We start from the raw sequence: 23,947 nt of genomic DNA, 5'->3' as shown, positions 1-23,947 counted from the left end.
TAAGCCCAGCCCAGAAAAAAGCCGCCACAATTGCCAGAATTTGGCCAGATGATACAAAATTAAATAACCTGTCAATTTGGTTATCCAAATTTAAAGAAAAATGAAAAAACCCCAGAAGGAACGTGGTCTGCAGCTGCAACTACAACTCCGAATCTCAAATAGAAAGCAACAATTCCAGAAGAATTAACAAAGGAAATCAGAAACAAACGGGTATTCAAGTAAGGACACCAAAAGAAAAAAGGTAATTACAGCCACCAGTGCCGCTGGACATTGCCAGAGCCCCCCAAGCTTGCTGCCAGGGACCCTGGAGGCTGCCTACCACCTACTAGCGCACCATCTGGTAGCTGCCCATCGTCCGCCCACCCCACTCCGCTGCCCACCATCCTCTGCGCCGAGTCCACCTTGCTGACCACCTTCCTGGTGCCCACCACCTGCTGTGCGGCGCCAGGGCCACGGCTGCCCACCACCCGCCCGCTGCACAGTAAAAAGATCGAGCCGCGGCTGTCCACCTCTTAGCCCACCGAGCTCACGCGTGGGGAGGAGACTGCTGCCCGGGACTTAGGGAGGAGCAGGGCTCAGCGCCGGAGTTACCATTCACAATCGTTGCCCTATCACGGCTCGTCGCCAGCCTGCTGCTGCGGCCCACCCCACCCATCATCCCAGGATCCTCGGACTACATTGGGACTGCAGCCACATCGCAAGCGTGGCCGCACCAGCGGCATCAAAGCAGACCATGCGCAGCGCCTCCGCTGACTCCGCTGCACCTCCTCTCCAATTAGGAACCGTATTGAACCAACGCCTCGCCTCCGCTACCGCCCGAGGAGGTAGAAAGAGAAGCCCTTGGGACACTGGAGCAGGGAGGGGGAAAACCTGACCATAAAGACCCAGCTTAGTGGGAGCAGGAAGTTTACAACAGAAGATCAGACTTGGACCATATTAATAATTCAGACTGAAGGGAAATCGGGCGGGAATTCTTTAATTGTACAAACAGGGAAAAAAGGAGGGAAGTTTAAAAGAGATGGGGAAGGATAGAGACTTGAGTGGGGAAAAACAACTAAGAGGGAGGGAAAGTGGGTAATTTAGACGAGAACCATTGGCTGCCCAGAAAAAAGAGGGAAAATAAAAAGGGAAGGAAGGGGAGGGATAAAGATCTGGAAAGATCAGGAAAGAACCCATTGACTGCATATACAGAATAAGAAAGAAACATAAAAGGGGGGGGGGGGGAGACCTGTGTAAGAACAAAATCCAGAGTGGGAGGGAAATCAGTCAAGATCCATTGGCTGCTCAGAAAAAAGGAAGGGAAAATTATAAGGGAGGGGGAGGGACAAAGATTTGAGCAGAACAGTGATTAAATTCATTGACTATTGTATGCTCAGAGGAAAAAGGGAAAACATAAAAGGGAAAGAGAGGATAAAGTCTTGGGTGGGAGCAACAAACTAAGAAGAAGGGAGAGGGGGCGAATCAAGTATAAACTCAAGTATAAAGGGGGCAAATCAAGTATAAACTCATTGACTATATATGCTCAGGGCGGGAAAAGGGAAAATATAAAAGGGAAGGAGGGGATAAAGTCTTGGGTGTGAGCAACAGACTAAGAAGGAGGGAGAGGGAATCAAGTATAAACTCAAGTATATAAGGGGGAATCAAGTATAAACTTATTGACTATTTTTGTATGCTCAGAGAAAAAAGGGAAAACACAAAAGGGAAAGGGGATAAAACCTTGGGTGTGCGTAACAAACTAAGAAAGAGGGAGGGAGGGAAACCAGATGAGAACCATTGATTGCTCAGAAAAAAGAGAAATAATAAGAGAAGGAGAAGGATAAAGACCTGGATGAGAACAATAACAATAACAGGAGGGAACATCAGACAGGAACTCATTGATTATGTGCACATGGTGGAAAGTACAAAGGGGAAGGGGAAGGGGGAGGGTAAAGACTTGGGCAGGGACAACAACCCACAAAAGAGAACCTTCACCAACCCCAACAACACAACACCCACAGCACCCCTAATCAATTCATCCACCTCAAATTGATTGATCCCTTACCCATCTTGATCTAACCCCCAATTAACTCAAATACCTATCCAACTACACCACTAATTAATTAAAACACCTACCTTACATCCTTATCCAAACTGTTAATACTCATAATTAATTACCTCACATACCCATAATTAATTACCTCATCTATCCAACCAATACCAATTCTGATTACCTCTTATTCCAACCTGGCTAGTCCCCCCCTTTGACTCTCCCCTACCCAACCAACCTCTCCCCTACCCAAGTAACCTAATCCTACGTCTATTCTTACCCCAATCAACCCTCATGGATACCCAAATAAGATCCCTCTTCCGACACACAACATGACCCACACATCACACATCTGGACTGGGCAACCCCGAGATGCCACAACTGGTGATCAGAGCCACCCCTCCAGAAGCCCCCACAACAGCTCATACCCACACACAATCCAGAATGGGAAGTCCTGAGATGCCCTAAGCAATCGGGACTATCCCTCCGAAGACACAAACTCTCCCTAAACACAACTGACACTATCCCCAAAATACAGAACCAGGCTCCAAGGGAACCTTAGAAAAACCACCAAGTAAACTAGGCACCTACTGAGACCCACGTGAATCTATAAACCAGTAAACTGGAACAGACATGGACTCATCTCATCCAATACACACATCAATTAATTCAGAGGGAGTGACAATATCAAGGGGGCCAATGGAGTCAGGGATCCCAATACTGAGGGGAAGAGGCGGAGACAGCGGTTGGAGGAGGTGGGAAAAGACAAGGGACCCGAGGCACAGGCACCTTCAGGACCCTTCCCGCCTCCGTCCCATCCCTTGGGTTACTAGGGAGGAGGCAAAGGTGTATAACCCACCTCCAACACCGATGTTGTGCAATGCCAGGTCGATCAAGAACAAAACCCACACTCTGCAAGACTACTTTGCAGCTAACAACATGGACCTGGCATGCATGACAGAGACCTGGGTCAGGGATGGCAAAACAGTGGCCCTTAAAGAACTAACCTCAGGGGTAGCGGGGTACCTCAGGGCTCGGTGCTTGGCCCGGCGTTGAGCAGGGGGTTGGACTAGATGGCCTGTATGGCCCCTTCCAACTCTATGATTCTATGATTCTATGATTCATCACGGGTGATTTCAATTTCCCAGATGTGTGCTGGGAAACAAACTCTGCAAAGCGTCCTCAGTCATGCAACTTTCTGACCTGCCTGGCTGACAATTTCATTTATCAAATGGTAGATGAACCCACAAGAGGTTCAGCCATACTGGACTTAATACTGACCAACAGGCAAGAGTTGGTGGATGAGGTGAAGGAGGTGGGGACCCTAGGGGAAAGTGACCATGTCCTTATAGAATTCCTTTTGAGATGGGGGAAGGAAGCTTGTAGCCAGACGGCGATGTTGGATTTTCATAGGGCAAACTTTAATAAACTCAGAGAACGAAAACACGGCAGGAGCTCTAAGATGAACAGAGAATTTCAAGAGGAACTAAGAAAGAAAAGGGAAATGTTCAGGAAATGGAGGGAAGGACAGAGCTCTAAAGAAGAGTACCTACAGGTTACTAGGCACTGTAGATCAATCATCAGAAAGGCCAAAGCTGAGAGTGAGCTAAGATTGGCCAGGAAAGCCCATTGCAACAAGAAAAGATTTTTCAGTTATGTGAGGAGCAAACGTAAAGTAAAGGAGGCAATAGGCCCACTGTTGGGTGCGGATGGAAAAACCTCTAACGGAGGTTGCAGAGAAAGCAGAAAGGCTCAGCGCCTATTTTACATCTGTTTTTCCCCTGTTTTTTCCCACAGGTCAAAGGGTTTAGGCACATCTAGAGATCGCAGTAGCCAAGAGATAGTGTCTGGATGGCAGGTTGACATGGACAGAGAGGTTGTTGAGAGGCATTTAGCTGCACTGGATGAGTTCAAATCCCCTGGGCCGGATGAAATGCACCGGAGAGCGCTCAAAGAACTTTCTGGGGAACTTGCACAACCCTTGTCCATCATCTTCGGGACCTCTTTAAGGACTGGAGATGTCCCGGAGGACTGGAAGAGAGCAAACGTTTTTCCAATCCTCAAAAAAGGGAGGAAGGATGACCCGGGAAACTACAGACCAGTGAATCTGACCTCTGTTGTGGGGAAGATAATGGAGCAGATATTAAAGGGAGCGATCTGCAAACATCTGGAGGACAATTTGGTGATCCAAGGAAGTCAGCATGGATTTGTCTCCAACAGGTCCTGTCAGACCAACCTGGTTTCCTTTTTTGACCAAGTAACAGGTTTGCTGGATCGTGGAAATTCAGTTGATGTCGTTTACTTGGATTTTAGTAAAGCTTTTGATAAGGTTCCCCATGATGTTCTGATGGATAAATTGAAGGACTGCAATCTGGATTTTCAGATAGTTAGGTGGATAGGGACTTGGTTAGAGAACCGCACTCAAAGAGTTGTTGTCAATGGTGTTTCATCAGACTGGAGGGAGGTGAGTAGCGGGGTACCTCAGGGCTCGGTGCTCGGTCTGGTACTTTTTAACATACTTATTAATGATCTAGATGAGGGGGTGGAGGGACTACTCATCAAGTTTGCAGATGACACCAAATTGGGAGGACTGGCAAATACTCCAGAAGATAGAGACAGAGTTCAATGAGATCTGAACACAATGGAAAAATGGGCAAATGAGAACAAGATGCAATTTAATAAAGTTCTGCATCTGGGTCAGAAAAATGAAAAGCATGCCTACTGGATGGGGGATACGCTTCTAGGTAGCACTGTGTGTGAATGAGACCATGGGGTACTTGTGGATTGTAAACTAAACATGAGCAGGCAGTGTGATGCAGCGGTAACAAGTTTTAATTTTTGTGTGTGGGGGGGGGGGTAGAAGCTCTCAAGAGTCCTTGTTGGATACAGAGATCCAGCTGGTATCTGATGAAATGCCCTTTGACGAAATAAAAGCCTTCCCCTCCCCCCGTCCAAACATGCAGGTCTCCAAAGTGGTCCTGGCCTGGGACCCAACTGAACAGCCACATGGCTGAGAGCCAGCATGGTTCAGGCTCTGGCTGGCCGGGTTGGTTGGTTGCAGCGGGCTGGTTCACGCTGGGAGCCGCCGGCACCAGCATGGGCCGGCATGCCAGCTATGGCGGGCATGGCCGGTCGGCCACAGCGAAGTCAGCATACCTGGCAGTGGCGGGTGCGGTGCGGGCTGCTCCCGGCCGCGTGGGCTGGCGGCGAGGCGTGAGGTTGGTGTCGGTGGCTGAAGGTGGCAGCACGGCTGCAGGCGGCGGTGCCTCTACAGGCGCGGCTGCGGGGCCCTCCTGGGCTTGCGAGCAAGCAGCGAGCAGCCCAGCCGGGGATTGAGTGAATGCCGGCTTCGCGCCTCCCGCGTCATCAGGCCAGCAGGAGAAGGCAGCCACCGATGTAGGCTCCCGCCCAATGCCCAGGGTCCCCAGGGTGGGAAAGGAACAGGGGTAAAGGTAAAGGTAAAGGTATCCCGTGTGCAAGCACCGAGTCATGTGTGACCCTTGGGGTGAGGCCCTCCAGCGTTTTCATGGCAGACTCAATACGGGGTGGTTTGCCAGTGCCTTCCCCAGTCATTACCGTTTACCCCCCAGCAAGCTGGGTACTCATTTTACCGACCTCGGAAGGATGGAAGGCTGAGTCAACCTTGAGCCGGCTGCTGGGATTGAACTCCCAGCCTCATGGGCAGACAGCCTCAGACAGCATGTCTGCTGCCTTACCACTCAGGCATCAAAAATCACACCCAGATTCCTGGCCGTACCTGCAGTTGAAAGTTGCACTCCTGTTGTGCTTCTTGTTCTGGACCTTTCCTCCCCAGCCGCAGGACCTCCGTCTTCAAAGGATTTAACTTCAGAGCCTCCAAGCATCTGGCCAAGGAGTCCGGGGTCTGTGAGACGGTAATAAACAAACATATCAGTATGTAGGAGAGCCCTTTCTCGGCCCAACGCCCTATGGCTGCCAATTCTCACCCAGGTGCCACCCAAGAGTTTTTTCAGGCTCTGCTGCCAGGTAGAAGTGGCTCAGGTGGAAGACTTCTGAAGTTGAATTTGTAACTCCAGATAATGTACAACAGAATTCTCAAAGGAAACAAGAAATCCGGGCAAGTTTAACCAGCTTCCAGCTGAAGCCTGCTGTGGGCCTCCAGGTGCCTGGAGCACCCTGCGCCCCCCTCCCCCACACATCCTCCCAGGTGGCGGGAGCAGTTCTGCCAGCTGCCCAGACCCCTGCCAAGCGGCCAGCAAAGCCTCAGCCCCTGATTCCCGTTCCATAGCAATTAATCTGCATCTGCCAGGGCTCCATAGCAACAGTGGCTCTGCATGCCTGGGACAGGTTCGCCCTGCACCGAAATGCGGCAGGGGGAAGGGGACATTCAGGCCCTGGTGGAGGAGATCCTGCTCCTGCTTGGCAATCATTAATGTGGGCAATACCAGAGGAGTGGCGCAGACTGGTTCTGGGTGGCAGCATAGCCTGTCCCTTGGCACCAGGCCTGGGCCCAGAGCGTAGGTCCAACTCCGGGGGTCCAGAGGGAGGCAGAAGACCTCCTTTCCTTGCAGACATGAAGCAGGTTGCTTTGGGGGCAGCATTGGAATTCAGTTGCCGTCTGCTGGGGGTCACCACTGGAGCAGGTGAGACCCATGGCCTTGTGGTCCTTTTTGAGTCATAATTGCTGGGTTGGGGGGGGGAGCAGGGAGAATGAGAGAATGAACCAGGAACCCTGGCGCATTTCTCGGTTTGGAATTGATACGGATGGTGTATGGATTAATTGTTCGGGGCTTGCTTGCACAGGGATTTCTGGTCTGCTGCATGATTCCCACGTGGAGGTTAGCAACCTTCTCAGTGTGGAGACCTCCCCAAACACAAATATTTCCTGGTTCCACCCACACGAATGTCGTTTCTCCCTCCCAGTTCCCCGTGGTTACTGTTTCTCATCCCTGTGCCTCCAAAGGGGCTTTCAGGCTCCAACCCCGATTCAGTAACCGCAATGTTATATTGCAGCAGTGCTATGTCCCTTGCCAGTTACAGACTGTCCCTTGAAAAAGCCCCCTGGCAGGGCAGGGTGAGTGGTGGTGGAAAGGATGGCTATGGGGTCCTGGAGCAGGGAAACACCCCACATGAAGGCTCCCCTGCTGTTGCTGATGGTTCAGCATTTGACGCAGCCACAAAAGCACCATCATCGCTACATGGAAGCAGCTCCAGCCGCTCTCAGGCTTTTCCCCAGGGCCCCAGGAGAGCTGGCTGAACCGTCAGGGTCCTTGGCCAGCCAGGACAGGCGAGGGTCTCTTCTGCGCCTGTGCTGATGACTGAAGGGGGCAAGCCATAATGGAGAGTCAACAGCTCACTGAGATTTGCCGTTGTTCACCCCAAACTTCTTTCTTTTAAAAATACTTTATTTGTTTGTGATGTCTTCTTAAGGTTTCCAGGCATGTGTCTGACACCCCTGGGAAACTTTGGGGGCAGAGCATGGGGGGAAAGAGAGCTGGAAGGGATGTTGGCAGTACATGGTGCCTCTTTTTCTTGTGGCCTGACCCAAAGTTTTCCAGGGGTTGCAGACATGCCTGGGTTTCACCAAAGGGTCAGCTTTGGGCATTCTTGGAGGAAACTTCAGCCATATCAGTCTGGCTTCCAACCTGACCATGGGGTGGAGACGGTGTTGGCTGTCCTGGTGGCAGCCAGATAGAGGTAGTCCGGCACTCCTCGTGTTGTTAGTGGCATTTGACATTGTCGACCACAAACGTGTCACACCGCCTCACCAGAGCTGGAATTCGGGGGACAGCCCATCCATGGCTGATCTCTTTTCTCTGGAACCAGACCCAGAGGGTAGCAGTGAGGGAGGCTCAATCACCCACTGGGCAGCCTGGAATGTCTCTCTGCTTCTCTCCAGCTGCAACATGAGCTGGTTTCATACCCTGCTTTTTACTGCCTGAAGGAGTCTTCATATGAGGCTGAGGCTGACCTACCTTACAAGGCTGTTGCTCTGCTCTTTTTGTGTTGCAGTGCTCCTTGGGGTGGGTGCCCAGACCCTGATGCAGGGGCAGTTCAAGAGCCTGGCTGTCTACTTGCTGTGAGTATGGGGCCACCTGGGGAGGGGAGAAGGAATGGGGAGGGGGGACTCCAGCCACAGAAAACCCTCCAAAGGACCTCATTCACTCCCTTTCTACACTCCCACTTCTGCGCTTTTGGAACAACTGAGCCAGTACTGGGATTGGAGCAGCTGGTTCGCAAAGGCTCTGGAGGGCTACAGGTCATTGCTGGAAGTGAAGAGGGCTTTATGCCTCTCCAGCAAGTGGCTTGTTCATCATTTACAGCAGGGGTAGTCAAACTGCGGCCCTCCAGATGTCCATGGACTACAATTCCCAGGAGCCCCCTGCCAGCAAATGCTGGCAGTGGGCTCCTGGGAATTGTAGTCCATGGACATCTGGAGGGCCGCAGTTTGACTACCCCTGATTTACAGTTACAGGATCTAAATGTTCCTTATTTAGATCTTCCTCCACTTTCCAGACTTTCAGGACCCTTGCTGGTCTGTCTGTCTGTCTGTTTGTGCCAAAAAATAAAAATTGTTGCTGGTAAGGGCTGGCCAGAGCCCGCAGCCCAGGAGGGACACCCCCACCCCCACCCCACCCCACCCCAGCCTCAGCCTCAGCCTGCAAGCCTCTCCCATCGTCTCTACTCACCTCCAGACTGTACAGATCAGCTCCCCAGGCAGAAAGGGCTGCTTTGGAGGGTAGACAAGGTTGTTGTGGAGAAGAAACATTTGAGACCACCCACATTGGTTGTTGTGTAGATTAAATAGGCGGCAAAAGAACCCCCACAATAGCTTCCGATTTTGTCTGCACAACAACCCTATGTGGAGGCCTCAAATGTTCAGGGAGTAGTGTAGAAGAGACACGCATGGCTTGGCTGTGTCTCCCCTCCAGCAGTGAGTCCACCCACAGCAGTATTGTAAGTGAGAAGGGGCTTTTCTGTGGCCTCCCTGTCGGCCAACGGTTAGGCGGGAGGGGAAAGCGTGTCCCCCTCCAAAGGAAGGCCCTCAGGCTCCCCTGTGTTGCTCAGGAAACGCCTCCCTCCCCTCAGTCAGGGGCTGTTGGAGGCTCCTTCACAGCAGGCCTGAAGGGAGGGGGGTGTGTGTGGAATCCTGAGCAAGAGCAGCCATTGGCCCTGAGTGAGGAGATTCCACCAATAGGAGGCTTTGGAACCTACAGCATTCTGTCAGGGTGTCCAGTCACGATTATATGTACACATCAAACCTTATACTTGGCTTTGTTATTTTTATCCTTGCTGTTCATGGCACTTCTACTGCCTATTTCTGCACAATTTAAAAATTCATCCCTTTGCTTGTATTTTTGTGAAGTTCTTGAAGTCATTCTGAATCCTGTACTTCATCCCTCATTGGCTACAGCTGCTGCCAGAAGTGAGCAGTGACTCCAGAAAGCTCCTTCCCAGCCACCCATTTGGATAGCCTCTCAGATGCTTCTGGGACTCTGGGGGCCATTCTGCACTTCTAAAAATTTAGCGTTAAGCAACTGAAATTGCTTAACGCCACTAAAAAACGCACACACACACACACACACACACACACACACACACACCATTTATCACCTCCTCGCTCTCCTCCCACTTTCTCATGCTTCCTGGCACTCTGCACAGCTGAATAATATGGCTGCAGAGAGGGACTCGCAATACCAGCGGATCTCCCCCCCGGCTGTCAATCATGGCAGCCATCCAATCAGCTTTTTCCAGTTTTAAATGGAAAGCAATCTTTTGTGTCGTACCTTCGGCTGCGTTTCCTGTGTCCTTTGTCCTGAAGGGGCTTTTTTCCTTTCGTTCTTGGTGTGCGCATGAGGGGGATTACATAAGGAGGGGTGGCAGCGGGTGACTTGTCCTGGAATCAGATTGACAGAGAGAATCAAAGGCAGGCAGTTAAGGCAGGGAGTGAGGCAAGGGGCTTTGCTCTTTCAGGCTGCTCAGGAGCTTTCATTCTGTGTTCCTGTGTGGCAGAGAGGGAGGCAAGATGGGGCAAGGGGGCACAGCGCTGGGAGGATGCGTTGCCTCTCTGTAGTTGCTAAAGGCAGATAGATACCAGAGGGGAAATGTCCTAAGCTCTCAGGGGGGGAAATGTCCTAAGCTCTCATCAGAATCTTTTTAGAGATCAACACAGCCTGCACTTTCAAGCCATTGTGGGGGGAGAAAGACGGTGCGTGCGCTGGTTGATCTCAGTCAAAAACAGAAGGCAGGAGGGAGGTCTTAAAGAGACCAGCCTCTTGACATGCCACACTTTTTGCTCTTGCCCCCATGAGATGTCCACTGTATGTCTCCCATGTCAATCAAAACAGAGTCTTTAGCATGTCGTCTCTAAGCTCTGCCTAGCCGTCTGGTGCTACGGAGGGAAGGTGGTTGTATAAGTTGCTCTTTGAGCTACGGGGCCCATTTCCCACATTCCCTGTCTGTTCACATGTTCTCTATCCTTCAGTTTTTCAGGAGTCTCCATTTTGGTCTACGAAGCAGCATTCTTCGTCAGCTCCCTCCTGGCAGCCTGCTCAGCGTGAGTTCCCTTCTCCAGGCACCCATCTGCCCAAGTAGAACTGCTCAAGGAAGCATTTTTGTTCAGTGCCCTAAGGGATCCCTTCTGAAGCTTTGCCCAGAGGTTCCACTGATTTTGCTTCTATCGCTCACAGTCTATGGCGGCTCTGAAGCACTTTCCTGTGTCAAAATTAAGAATTCCTATAAAATTAAGCTTGTCAGTAGGCATGCTTTTATTTAATATTTTCAAAGCCACTTCTTTATTAATGAAATTTCAGAATTTGCCGGAAAAAAACAAGAAAAAGTTATTATGAATACATTAATTACAGTGGCAAAGAAAGAATCCTTAAATATATCCGATACAAAATAACCAATTAGGTATACAAATATTCAATATAATATAGCACGAAGACCTTCTTAGCTGTAAGCTGTATGTATGTATTTAGCTTGTATCAATTACCGTTAAACAATGGGATATATTTAGGGCCATTCCGCACAGATTCTTTGTAGCAGGAGTGTGGCAAATTGAAATCGCTACAAAAATGCGGTTATGCACAACGTCGTTGACAATCTGCCACACTCCTGAAACCGATCTGCAAAAAGCGCTTCATTGTAGCGCTTTCAGGGAAATCCCAAAAAGTGGATTCACCCTCCGGAAAGTGCTACACTCTTGCAACCAATCTGCAACACTAGCAGGAAAGTTCTGTGCGTTACCATTGTTGCGGTTTCTGCAAAGTCCCTCCCCCTGGCTCTCTTCTCTGATCTTCCGGCGAAGCGATCGCCATTTTTTTTTCTCGGTGCGAGCGGAGATCAACGCACCGGCGAGCCTTCGTTTACCCAGCGAGGCTTCCCCGGCTGCAGTCCCTCCCCAGAGCTGTTTTAAGTCACCAAGCACCACACAGCCCCATTTGCTGGTTTATTTTCCCTTTATTTTTCACTTTATTTTCGGGTGAAAATCAAGCCCGTGTGGGGGGGGGGGTATTTTTTTTTCACTCAGGGGGAGCGTGGCAACGATGAAACGACAGCTCAAACACCACCTGCTAGCTAGATGGGTCTCTCCGTTGCAACGAATCAACGCCGATTTGTTGCAACGTGTGTGTGTGTGTGTGTGTGTGTGTGTTTTAAATCTGCCTTAAAGGGAAAGGGGCTGTTTGGGAGCATGATAATGGCTGCCCATTGGCTGCTCGTTTGATTGACGGCTAGGGGCGGGACAAAGCTCAGCAATATCGCTTCCTGGCTAGCGATTTTTGACAAGACCGGAAACCTGTGGGAAACGATAGAAACGCAACTGGATTCCACTGCAAAGGCAGGTATGCATAACGACGAATTCCACTATTTAAAATGGCGTTTTTTCGTTCCGCAAACAATTTGCAACATAGATCCTGGTGCGGAATGGCCCTTAATATAACTTCTTTGACCTGTTCTTTTGGCTTGTGTCTATTCCAAAATTGAACAAATAAGTCTTGGGAACCCCTTTTTCCTGTTTGATCTTCTTATATGCCATTACCTTATTTAGCAAAGCACCAGCCATTCCTTATGAACTCCTCCCTGCCTGGCCCATTGGCCCATTTCCAGAACTTTGCCAGCAGTTGCCTTGCTGCAACCAACAAGTTTTTAACAAAACATTTTCCCTTTTTTGAAAGATTATCCAGGGAAACATTTAGAAAGACTCTGTTGGGGTCATGTGGCAGTTTGCCATTTAGGTTATCATCCAATTCCAGAATTCCTGAGCCCATGGACAGGGCCAACCTGTGTGGAAAAGGCTCCCCTGCTGCATTCCGAACGTGGACGGGACTTGTCTCCGGGTATCCTAGCAATCCTATGAGGCGTGGGATGCCACCTAGACATAATTTCTGTAATATTTTCTCTGGTGCCTGTGTTAACTAGTGTTGGGACTTTATTTATTTATTTATTTGGATTTCTATACCGCCCTTTCTTTGTGGCTCTGGGCAGTTCACATTGAACATTCTATAACTTTTGGGCCTGGCTTGGCTCTGAGTCCCTCCAGAGAAACAGGGCGGCAGAGTGACAGAAAGCTCTGAAGGTATGCAGATATGGATGAGGCACAGGTCCACATTCAGAACACTTGAGGTCAAAAAGGGGTAGGAAGGAGGGGGAGCAGGGAGAAGGATGGGACAGCGAAGGCTGTTTTAAAAGCGGGCGAGGAGACACTGGTCCCCCCCACCCCTGTGAGGTGAAGGGGGTGCTGGCATCCAGGCTGCCTGTAAAGTGGGCCTCACCCTGCTGCCTCCCCACTCTCCTGCAGTTAGGCCTGGTGGGGGTGGGGACACTGCTGGCAGCAAGGCAGCTTTTACAGTCGGCCTGGCACCAGCGTACTCCACCCCACTCTCCCCATCTTCCCAAGGCGGCACCGGCTCCTAGCCTGCCTTTAAAGCCAGCTTCGCCTGCTACTGGTTGCACCAGATGCCTGGAGGGCAGCAGACACTGGGGGAGGGGGGGCAGCTGGAGGGTGCAGCTGGATCGGTGAGAGCTCTTCCTGTCCAATGCAGGAAGCCTGCAGGAGTAACCACCCCACCCTGACAGCTCTAGTAGTATGCAGCACAGAGCTGGCAGGAGCTCCCCCCCAGTCCAGGAGCTCTAACCGTGCTGGAGGGCCAGGGAGCCGGCAGGAGCTCCTCCTGCATACCATGGAGCAGTTTAGGGAGGACGGCAGGCCCCAGTGGTGGATGCAGCGGCTTTCTGCTTGGCTGTCCCAGTGGTGGCCAGTCAGAGGCCCCCAGGCATTTCCTGATGGGGTGCCAACTTCCCTGAGTGGCCCTGGGGGGAGGGCCCTCCCCCTGATGGCCAAGCAGAGGGCCGGCCCTCCTCTCTGGAGCCGGTCAGAGGCCTCGCCTCCGTTACTGTCAGGGCACCCTGGAGGGGAGGGCCATCCTCCACAAGGTCCAATCAGAGGGCTAGCACATTATGAGAAGTACCCAATACATTTTATTGTATAGGGAGCCATCTGCTTCCGCCTCCTTACTAAAGCAGAGCACAAAAGTTTAAAGAGTAGTTACAAAAGCAGCACGTTGCAAGCCTCTGTGGCAGCTTTTCTCAACTTATTTGTTTGTTTGTTTGTTTGTTTGTTTGTTTGTTTATTTGGATTTTTATACCACCCATCCTTTGCAGCTCTGGGCAGTTTACATTGAAACATTACCTAGCTTTACATGGAATATATGAACAACTTTCAAACAACTTTCAAAACATTACAACAGTTCATCAATCATCTTAATAGCATAAATAACAACAACATTGGGAGGTTAATTATTTCAGCCATGGGGGAGGCATCTGGGTGGACCAGCAGGTGTTCTGAGTCGGTCGGCCTCAAGCAAATGCCTGGTGGAAGAGCTCCCTCTTGCAGGCCCTGTGGAATTGTGGAAGTTCGGGCAGGGCTCTGATCTCCTCAGGGAGCTCCTTCCACCAGGGGGGGGCCAGGACCGAGAAGGCTCTGGCCCTTGTTGAGGTCCGACGCGCTTCTCTGGGGCCAGGGATCCGCAGCCAGTTGGAGGTGGCGGAGAATAAGGCTCTTTTGGGGGTATAGGCAGGGAGGCGGTCTCTCAGAGACACTGGGCCCAGACCGCGAACGGCCTTAAAGGTGACCATTGAGAAGCCCCTGAAACTTTCTTCAAGCTCTGCGACTGTGCATAATATGGTTGGGAAGCAGAGTTGTGGACACGCCACCCAGGGCCCCTCCCCTTCCTACCCACTCCAGGCCCATCCTTGGCCATTTGGGGAGGGGAGCAGATGACACGACTATTTATCATGTGATAAATGTTTAACACATTTTAAAAATATATTAAAATGAATTAACTCCCCTCCATTCAGGAAACCCTTCCAGGAATGTCAAGGAAACCCACGGTTTCATGAATCCCTGGTTCAGAAAGTTTGATCTGTGGCCGGACTGCAAACCCACCCATCAGCAGATGGAGAGAGCTGAGCCTAATGGCTGCTGCTTCTTTCAGCAAAGAGGCAGGAGCCCCGACTGAACAAAGGGAATCCCAGTCATGTGATTGGCATTTTCTCACTGCAATCTTAGAGTGGCCAGCAGGTAACTAGTAGGGTTGTGTGCGGCTGTGTCCAAATCGGCTGCTCCGGGCTGGCGCAGCCAGCGTCTCACTGCGGGGGGAGGGAGAGGGTACGCGGCTGTGGTGAGGCGCTGGCTGCGGCGGCCCGGACCAGCCGATTCGGACGCAGCTGCGCACAACCCTAGTCACTAGTGAGCACATAGGTACAGCTTAGCAGCTAATAATTTTACAACAACCCTTCAGAGTTGACTTCACCAAATTACTTGCTGATTGCAATTCAACAACCGATATCTTAATCACATTTTTATGCAATTCCTTCCAGAGACTTCAGAAATATTAATTTATAAGTCTTACCCTATCTGTTCTTATTGTTGTTGTTAGTTGCGAAGTTGTGTCCAACCCATCGCAACCCCATGGACAATAATCCTCCAGGCCTTGCTGTCCTCTTCCATTGCCTGAAGCCCATTTAAGCTCACATCTGTTCTTATATGTTGTATTTTAAGTGTATTCTGAAAGTATAGCTATCAATCAGCTATGCGGTCCAAACAGAATATGTTAAAATCCATTTATGGGACAATAAGTAGTATATTTATTGTATACTACTTATACTTTAGTATTGTATACTAAAAATGGTGGCAAAATTATACAGAAGAACTATACAAGAGCGTGCTTATCATGACGATGGGGTAATCACTGACCTGGAGCCAGGCATCCTGGAATGTGAAGTCAAATGGGCCTTAGGAAGTCTGAGCAACAATAAAGCTAGTGGACGTGACAGCATTCCAGTTGAACTATTCAAAATCTTAAAAGACGATGCAGTAAAAGTGCTACACTCAATATGCCAGCATATTTGGAAAACAGTGGCCACAGGATTGGAAAAGGATTAAATTCCAATCCCAAAGAAGGGCAATGCCAAGGAATGTGCAAACTACCACACCATTGCACTCATTTCTCATGCTAGCAAAGTTATGCTCAAAATCCTACAAGCTAGGGTCCAGCAATATGTGGACCAAGAACTTCCAGAAGTACCGGCAGGATTTTGAAAAGGCAGAAGAACTAGAGATCAAATTGCCAACATATGCTGGATCATGGAGAAAGCTAGGGAGTTCCAGAAAAACATCTACTTCTGCTTCATTGACTTCTGCTTCATTTACTTCATCTACTTCTGCTTCATTGTGTGGAACACAATAAATTGTGGCAAGTTCTTAAAGAGATGGGAATACCAGAGCATCTTATCTGTCTCTTGAGAAACCTATATGCAGGTCAAGAAGCAACAGTGAGAACCGGGTATGGAATCTCTGATTGGTTCAAAATTGAGAAAGGAGTTTGGCAAGGCTGTATACTGTTGTCTTGCCCTTTTAACTTGTATGAGGAGCACATCATGAGAAAGGCGGGGTTAGAGGAGTCACAAATTGCAGGGAGAAATATCAACAACCTCAGATATGCAGATGATACCACTCTAATGGCAGAAAGCGAAGATGAATTAAAGAGCCTATTGATGCGGGTGAAGGAGGAGAGTGCAAAAGTTGGCTTGAAACTCAACATCAAGAAAACGAAGATCATGGCATCCGGCCCTCTCAATTCCTGGCAAATAGATGGGGAAGAAATGGAGGTAGTGACAGATTTTATTTTCCTGGGCTCCAAGATCACTGCAGATGGGGACTGCAGCAAAGAAATTAAAAGATGCTTGCTCCTGGGGAGTAAAGCTATGGTAAATCTAGACAGCATCCTAAAAAGCGGAGGCATCACCCTGCCAACAAAACTGCATCTAGTCAAGGCTATGGTCTTCCCAGTTGCAATGTATGGCAGTGAAAGTTGGACCATAAGGAAGGCCGAGCGTCAAAGAATTCAGGCTTTTGAACTCTGGTGCTGGAGAAGACTCTTGCGAGTCCCTTGGACTGCATGGCGAACAAACCATTAAGTCCTAGAGGAGATCAGCCCTGCCTGCTCCTTAGAAGGCCAGATCCTGAAGATGAAACTCAGATACTTTGGCCACCTCATGAGAAGGAAGGACTCCCTGGAGAAGAGCCTAATGCTGGGAGCGATCGAGGGCAAAAGAAGAAGGGGACGACAGAGAATGAGGTGGCTGGATGGAAGCACTGAAGACTCCGGGAAATGGTAGAGGACAGGAAGGCCTAGCGCAGGGGTAGTGAACCTGTGGTCCTCCAGATGTCCATGGACTACAATTCCCATGAGACCCTGCCAGCAAACGCTGGCAGAGGCTTATGGGAATTGTAGTCCATGGGCATCTGGAGGACCACAGGTTCACTACCCCTGGCCTAGCGGATCCTTGTCCATGGGGTTGCGATGGGTCGGACACATCTTCGCACCTAACAACAACAACAACAACAACAACAAGTAGTATACTCTTAATTTGGATTGAATAAAGGGGGGCTTCACCAGCTTCTTGTTGAAGTTCTTCATAAGATTTAATGTTTTAGTTTTTGAGAAATTCAGAAATTTTAGTCAATGTTTGGTTTTCTTTAGTCCTCTATTTCAAGGAGTTTTTCAAAATCCCCTGGAATTTTTTGCAAAATGCTGGAATACTCGCATGCGAGGGAAACTATCTAAACCTAATTTAATTCTGCACTGATCCCACGCTTTTGCTAATGCCCTATAAATATGCATAGTACCTTGGCCTGCCCTGTAATTATTGTGTTTCCAAATCCAATTATTCAACAAGCAGGCAAGACCATAGTGTGCCATTTCCCAAACCTTCCACGTCTTATCTGTTCTAAGCCAATTAACAAGGGCCACGAGCCAAGTTGCCAAATAGTCCCTTTCAGTATTTGGAGCCGAGAGGCTGCCGTTCTCCCATGTTTGTTGTTATGCTGAATATTTAATCCTAGGTTTTTAAAAAATCCTCCCAGTTAAATTTGTTTAATATTTGCAGGATTTTATTCATCATTACCTGATTGATTAAAAAGGGTTAACATAATAATTACAAAAAGGAATCTGAGTAGAATTTTCATCTTAATAAGGGCAATTAGTTTGAGCCAATTTTAAAGTCATTTCCTGTGTTGAATCTGTGCTACAGCAGTCGGCTGTGAAGCAATTAATTGTCCCCCTAAGGGCAAAGTTACACAGTAGTCAGCTGGGGGGGAAAGCCCAGCTTTTTTTCTGGATGGTGCCACAGTCTCCTTGCAAGGCATGGGCAGCGTGAGAGACAGGGAAGGCAGAGCCAATCAGGTGTCATGTGTTGAGAGGACCAATCTAAGCATTAATTCCTGGCAGGGGGCGGAGCACACAGGATCGAAAAGAGACCTCCTCCCATCAGAAGTCCCACGCTCCTGCCAGTGAGAACCGTCCCCCCAACAGCCACTCCACGCTGTCTCTCAGCACACTGAGCCGCAGACCCCCGAGGGGCACAAGGGACAAGGTGGTTTGTTGTCACAACAATGTGGATGGACGTTGCCATCTGCACACCTGCGGCTGTGACATCCAGCAGGGTGGCCACACTGTGTCCCAGTGCCGCTTCCCTTGCCACCCCCTCGGGACAATGAGCAAGAGGGGGAGCTGGCAGGGCAGGTGCTGCCAGGGGGCTTGGAGAGCCTGGGACAAATCCTCAGACAGCTGGCCTATACACTCCTGTCCCTTGTGATGGCAAGAAGCCCCTCCAGGAGCCCGGCAGCTGCCAACACAGACACTTCCGGCCCCTCCATCCGTTGCTGACTCCCGGAAAAGGCTTCTCACCACCGCCGGTCGTGTTAGGAGTAGGCAGGCTTTGGTCTCGGCCTATTCCTGTTCCCTCAGCTAAAACGCTTTGCCTAATTAAGACCTTCTCTTCAGCCTTGCACTTAATTTCATTCAGGTTTGACCCTTCTGTACATATTTTATCTGATTTTTTTCAGTCTCTGATCATGCTCTTCTAGAGTAATTTCCCAAACTGAGATGTCATCTGTCTAAACCAGGGGTAGTCAACTGCGGCCCTCCAGATGTCCATGGACTACAATTCCCATGAGCCCCCTGCCAGCATTCGCTGGCAGGGGGCTCCTGGGAATTGTAGTCCATGGACATCTGGAGGGCCGCAGTTTGACTACCCCTGGTCTAAACTGTTGAGACTTCTGCCTCCTCAGCCTTCAGGAGCAAGACCTAAGCCTAACCATAACCCTGTAAAACAGTCGTTACCAAATGGTTCACAACAACTGAGCTGGGTTTTCTAAAGGCATGCACAGTCTGACCCTGTGGCTTTCACTGCAGCCTCCCAGAGAGATCCACGAGGCACCCATGCTGGAAGGAAGTCAGACGCTGCAGGGCCTTCCAGAAGTTCCTGGCCTACGTGCTGCTCTCTGTAGCTTGCTTCCTGCACCCTGTCCTTGTTTGGCATGTCACAATCCCAGGTAAGAAGAGCAGTTCATCCCCTGAGGAGCACTGACTGGAGGAGCTGTTGAATACCCGGCCCCAGCAGTCAGGATGAGCCACTGGATCCAGTGGGTCCCTCAGACCTGGAGATGGACATCTCCTCCCAATAGAGCTATTCCTGCCCAACAAGAAACACCTCCAGTTGGTTGCCTCCACTGATTGACAAGCCCAGGAGCAGTGAGTCAAAGAGCGCATCGCTCCCTCTTGTGCTTTTTTTGGCACTAGTGAGGAGGGGGAAAGGTGAGATGCAGCGGCAGGAAGGCCCGTCAATCAATAGCGCCATTGACTCTGCACCCGCTCCGGTGAGTAGGAGACATCACGCGGTATTGCCCTCTACGCGGAAATGGCCTAAGCCTCTGCCGACAGCATCGGACCATGGGAGGAGGCCCCGGAGAGCTCTCTGTTTCCGAGGCTGTGAGTGTCTCCGGAGCCTTGCCGCTTGCTCCTGGCTGAACCACTGGCCCTTCCCTTGCTGTGCCAACGGCCTCAGCTTCCTTTGCGTGTCCTCATCGGGGGAAGCGTCAGGCCAGGCAGGAGGGGCCTGGCATTCAATGCAGCTCTGCATTTCCCATTTCGAACAATATGAACAGCAACTTGAGGTCCCTGTCCTGGGATGGAGAACCTGCCAAAGGGCTGAGCAGACCTGCATCCAGCAGATCGGGCCCCTTGGCTGTCCTCCTCAGCTGCTGGGGCAGTGCCCAATGTCCTCAGACACCGGCAGCTGGACAGCCAAGGGGGCCGGATCTGCTGAATGCAGCTCTGCTCAGCCCTTTGGCAGTTTCTCCTGGGCGAGGGTGTTTCTGTGGGCAAGGGGAAGTGGTTAGTGTAATGGGGAGAGATGACTGCCTGCCAGCAGAGGGTGGGGAGGGCAGGTTTTCCCCGTCTTTGCATGGGCCAAGGTTTCTGCTGGCGTTGGGGGCCAATCTGGGACTGGAGGAAGTTGCCCAAGTCCTGCTCTGCCCACGACACCATCTAAGCCCACCCAGCAAAAGTTGTGCTTTTTCTGCGGCAGTGCTGCTGGGGTGTCTCTGGGGTCTGGGGGGAGGTGTTTGGAGCAGCCGGTAGAACCTTGTCCTGGGGGTTCCATCAGCGTTCCTCTCTGCTTCCACCTTCTGCAGGAACAATGCTCGTTCTGACTGGTCTGGCCTATTTCCTACTCAGCAAGCAGCACAAGAACTCCACACCCAAAGGACCGTTGGGCCAACACAGGGATGGCTGCTGCACATCCACAGCTGAGACAAGCACAGATGACACGGAGCAGACGTCCACCTTCCTCGGAGAGTCACGCAGAGGGCAACGGGGCTCCCTCTTCTCCCACCTATGGAGCCTCCTCAGAGGTCGCCAGAGCCAGGAAGGTGCCGGGAAATCTCCCAGCATCCTCCTGGCAAGAAGGCAGGTGCACTTGGAGGAGAAGGCGGTCAACATTGTCTTCTCCGACCCAGACAGCAGCGAGAGGCTGGCTCAGGACAGTGTGCCCGACACAACCCCCATCCTTGGCCCCACAGCTGTGATGTCCCCATAGGAAAGGCAGCCGTTTGGGCCCCCTGAGAGGAGCTGAAGTCAGCAGTGGTGCCCCCAATCCCTCTCTTGAACACGCCTCCTAGATCTGGGCCGCTGTGAGCAGCCGGGAATCCCCACAGGCTGCAGACAGCTCAGGACTCTGCTCAGGCATCAATAGCCACGAGGTCCCCTGGTTTTGTCACCCAGTCCTGGCAGGAGCTGCAGAAGAAGCTGTGCCCAGCTTTGGGAATGGAGCCAGAAGCTTCAGATTTGCTGCGCAATGCTGGAAAGCCATGGAAACCATTCCAGAGGGCAGCCAGGGTGAGCTGCAAGAGAACAGATTTGCATCCAGAAGCTCCTTGGAGGCCAACAAGTCTTAATTTTTTTGTGGGGGGGGGGGGGCAGAAGCTCTCAAGAGTCCTTGTTAGATACAGAGATCCAGCTGGTCTCTGATGAAAAGCCCTTTGACGAAAGAAAGCCTTCTCCCCCCCCCCCCCCAACATGCAGGTCTCCAAAGTGGTCCTGGCCTGGGACCCAACTGAACAGCCACATGGCTGAGAGCCAGCATGGTTGAGGCACAGCATCAGGGAGCCTTGTCTGAAGCATCACTCATCATGAAGTTCACGGGCCACTTAACTCACAGGGTTGTTGTGAGGACAAAGTTATGTTAGCCATGGAAGGGTTGGATACAAACCAGGCATATACATATTTTTGCCTTTGTTTTATCTCTGTGGCCTCCAAATGAGCATGAGGTACTTGTGGATTGTAAACTAAACATGAGCAGGCAGTGTGATGCAGCGGTAAAAAAGGCAAATGCCATTTTGGGCTGTATCAACAGGGGCATCACATCAAAATCACAAGATGTCATAGTCCCATTGTATACGGCACTGGTCAGACCACACCTGGAGTACTGTGTGCAGTTCTGGAGGCCTCACTTCAAGAAGGACGTAGATAAAATTGAAAGGGTACAGAGGAGAGCGACGAAGATGATCTGGGGCCAAGGGACCAAGCCCTATGAAGATAGGTTGAGGGACTTGGGAATGTTCAGCCTGGAGAAAAGGAGGTTGAGAGGGGACATGATAGCCCTCTTTAAGCATTTGAAAGGTTGTCACTTGGAGGAGGGCAGGATGCTGTTCCCGTTGGCTGCAGAGGAAAGGACGCACAGTAATGGGTTTAAACTTCAAGTACAATGATATAGGCTAGATATCAGGAAAAAAATTTTCACAGTCAGAGTAGTTCAGCAGTGGAATAGGCTACCTAAGGAGGTGGTGAGCTCCCCCTCACTGGCAGTCTTCAAGCAAAGGTTGGATACACACTTTTCTTGGATGCTTTGGGCTGATCCTGCATTAAGCAGGGGGTTGGACTAGATGGCCTGTATGGTCCCCTCCAACTCTATGATTCTGTGGTTCTATGATTGTCCCTAGAATGAAAAAGGGAAGCACAGTGCACTCCAAGGGGCTTTCACACTATAGCCACAAAACAGGCAAGCATTTCAGAGGGTTGCTGCCAGCTCCAGCTCAAGAATTACCTGGAGATTTTGGGGGCAGCTTGTGGGGAGAGGGGTTTGGGGAGCTCAACTGGGTATCGTCCACCTTCCAAAGCGATCCTTTTTCTCCAGGGGACGTGATCTCTGTCATCTGGAGATCAGCTGTCATTCTGGGAGCTCTCCACCCCCTACCTGGAGGTTGGCACCCCTTGCTAATAACCTTTGCCAAGCAGATTCAAATTCACCTTGCCTGCTTTTCAGCAAAGCCCCACCCGTGTTGTGCCCATAGATCTCGCCATGCCCTTTCTGCACTGCAGGGGGCAGCAGACCCCCCCGCAATGGCATGCCGATTTGGAGCTCAGCTGGTGGCTGGCCGCCCTCTTCCACTGACAGAACAGATTCTTCAAGATAGAAATGCCACTGAAGCACCCTTATCTAGTCAGGCATCCTGGTCGGAGGCCTTGAGAGAAGTCTGTTTTCTGCTTGGAAATGAAAAAGGAGCGGTGCAATTGAGCCGTGCCCCGAACAGAGCTGGCTGCTGTCTCCAGCAAACACTCAGCCCCTTTTTTGTGGTGTCCTGCCTGCCCTTTCGGGTGACATTTGGAAGCGCCTGCAGGCCTCATTCATTGTGCAGATCAAGGCCTCTGCAACACAGCCTCAATTGAGAGTTGTTGACCCTGGCTGGCTGGCAAGCTGTGGCCCAGAACCTGTGCTGCGTAGCCGAGCAACCGGGGAGGGGGGAGGGAACTCATGCAGCCAGGGTGGGGGAAGCAGTTCGGACTTAGACCAAGTTAGGATTGCCAGCCTCCAGGTGGTGGGTGGAGATCTCCCGCTATTACAACTGGACCCTGGCCAACAGAGATCAGCTCACCTGCAGGAAACCGTTGCTTTGGAGGGGGAACTTGGTGGCATTGTACGCTACTAATGTCCCTCCCCTCCCCAAATCCCACCCTCCTCATGCTGTGCCCCCAACATCTCCAGGTGTTTCCCAACCTGGAGCTGGAAACCCTAGATGGAACCACTGAAGAGCGGCAAGAAGGCACCGGGAAGGGCAGGGGCCCCTGGCCCCTGTCCGCCAGGCTGCTCTCTTGCCTTGCATTTCGGCTCTATAAAGTGTCCTCTTTCTGTATTCGGCCTGAAAAGTTGGTCTGAAAATGAAGACATAAAGTCATGCTGGACTTTAATGTTGCAGGAGGGTGTTGATGTTGTGTTATATTATGAGGAGCTTATTTCTATGTTAAAACCTTGGCTCTGTGACAACAGACCCAGGAAAGATTCTCCCCACGGATTCAGAGGTTGGTACGACCAAGACTGTAGAGATGCCAGGAGATTCTTGATCAAATACGCACGCCAAGTTTGCTGCCAGAAGGGTGGAGTTTCTCTTAAGCAGTTCACTATATTTAGAAATGAGTATAAAATTACTTAGTAGAGCATTCCCGCCCTAACTCCTCCCCACCAGGGCTTACAGCTTTATTTAGTCCGCGGCGCCCTGCGCCGCGGGACGTTTAAAGATTGACTTATTATCATTATATAATCACTAATTTCATATTTGTATTTGTATTTCTCAAGATATGTCCCTTGATGAAGCCAACAGGTGAAACGCACTGGGACTTATATGAAGGATTAAAAAAACAACTGAATATTGAAAAGAGACGACTTTTCTTTGATTTATTTATTATTGCCATTGTTGTCCCAGTGCATCTGTACAGTTTCACAATTGTGGTTTTCACTGGAACCTACCCCTCCTAGTTATATTCAGGATTGATTGACAGGCAGAAGAGTTGTGTGTAAAGTGCGTTACTCCCTTCCACCATTCCCAGAAGGCTGCGTGAAGTATGAGGAGCGCAAAAAGGCAGCCAATGGAAGTGTGAGTAATGACCGGAGGGACGATAATATTGAGCACTACACCGTTACACTGGCACGATGCTATTTGTTTTGAGGTGCAGAAATGCCCTGGCCTTTCCCTTCAAGGGTTTTCTTGTGGGGGAGCCTGTTTCTGTGGGGTGGGTTGCCTGGTCACTTGGCAGGCCGTGG

The 23,947-nt window shown here is 50.6% G+C and overlaps 1 protein-coding gene and 1 long non-coding RNA gene across 2 annotated transcripts in view; one reads left to right on the top strand and one right to left on the bottom strand.

Annotated features, from left to right (window-relative positions):
* The window catches only part of LOC143844053 (uncharacterized), a 28,790-nt gene extending 22,630 nt beyond the window's left edge, over nt 1–6,160 (bottom strand). The window contains exon 1 of the long non-coding RNA XR_013233797.1: nt 5,784–6,160. This is a non-coding gene — a long non-coding RNA (uncharacterized LOC143844053). The remainder of the gene's footprint in view (nt 1–5,783) is intronic.
* Nucleotides 6,161–6,327: 167 nt separating this feature from the next.
* Nucleotides 6,328–23,562, top strand: TMEM72 (transmembrane protein 72). Its single transcript, XM_077351014.1, has 5 exons — nt 6,328–6,648; nt 8,018–8,084; nt 10,491–10,562; nt 18,766–18,905; nt 20,046–23,562. Exons 1-5 carry the CDS (start codon nt 6,438–6,440, stop codon nt 20,447–20,449), a joined length of 894 nt encoding a protein of 297 aa, XP_077207129.1. The 5' UTR covers nt 6,328–6,437; the 3' UTR covers nt 20,450–23,562.
* Nucleotides 23,563–23,947: the final 385 nt, after the last annotated feature.

Source organism: Paroedura picta, chromosome 8, assembly GCF_049243985.1.
Source record: "Paroedura picta isolate Pp20150507F chromosome 8, Ppicta_v3.0, whole genome shotgun sequence".
Taxonomy (NCBI): Eukaryota; Metazoa; Chordata; class Lepidosauria; order Squamata; family Gekkonidae; genus Paroedura; species Paroedura picta.
This window is presented reverse-complemented; position numbering and strand designations above follow the sequence as displayed.

Excerpts from the sequence above, each read along its gene's own strand:
- TMEM72 (XM_077351014.1), top strand. The coding sequence starts at position 6,438 with ATGTGGGCAATACCAGAGGAGTGGCGCAGACTGGTTCTGGGTGGCAGC. Across the intron at positions 8,085-10,490 it reads AGCCTGGCTGTCTACTTGCT|TTTTTCAGGAGTCTCCATTT; the intron begins GTGAGTATGGGG and ends TCTATCCTTCAG. Across the intron at positions 10,563-18,765 it reads CTCCTGGCAGCCTGCTCAGC|CCTCCCAGAGAGATCCACGA; the intron begins GTGAGTTCCCTT and ends CTTTCACTGCAG.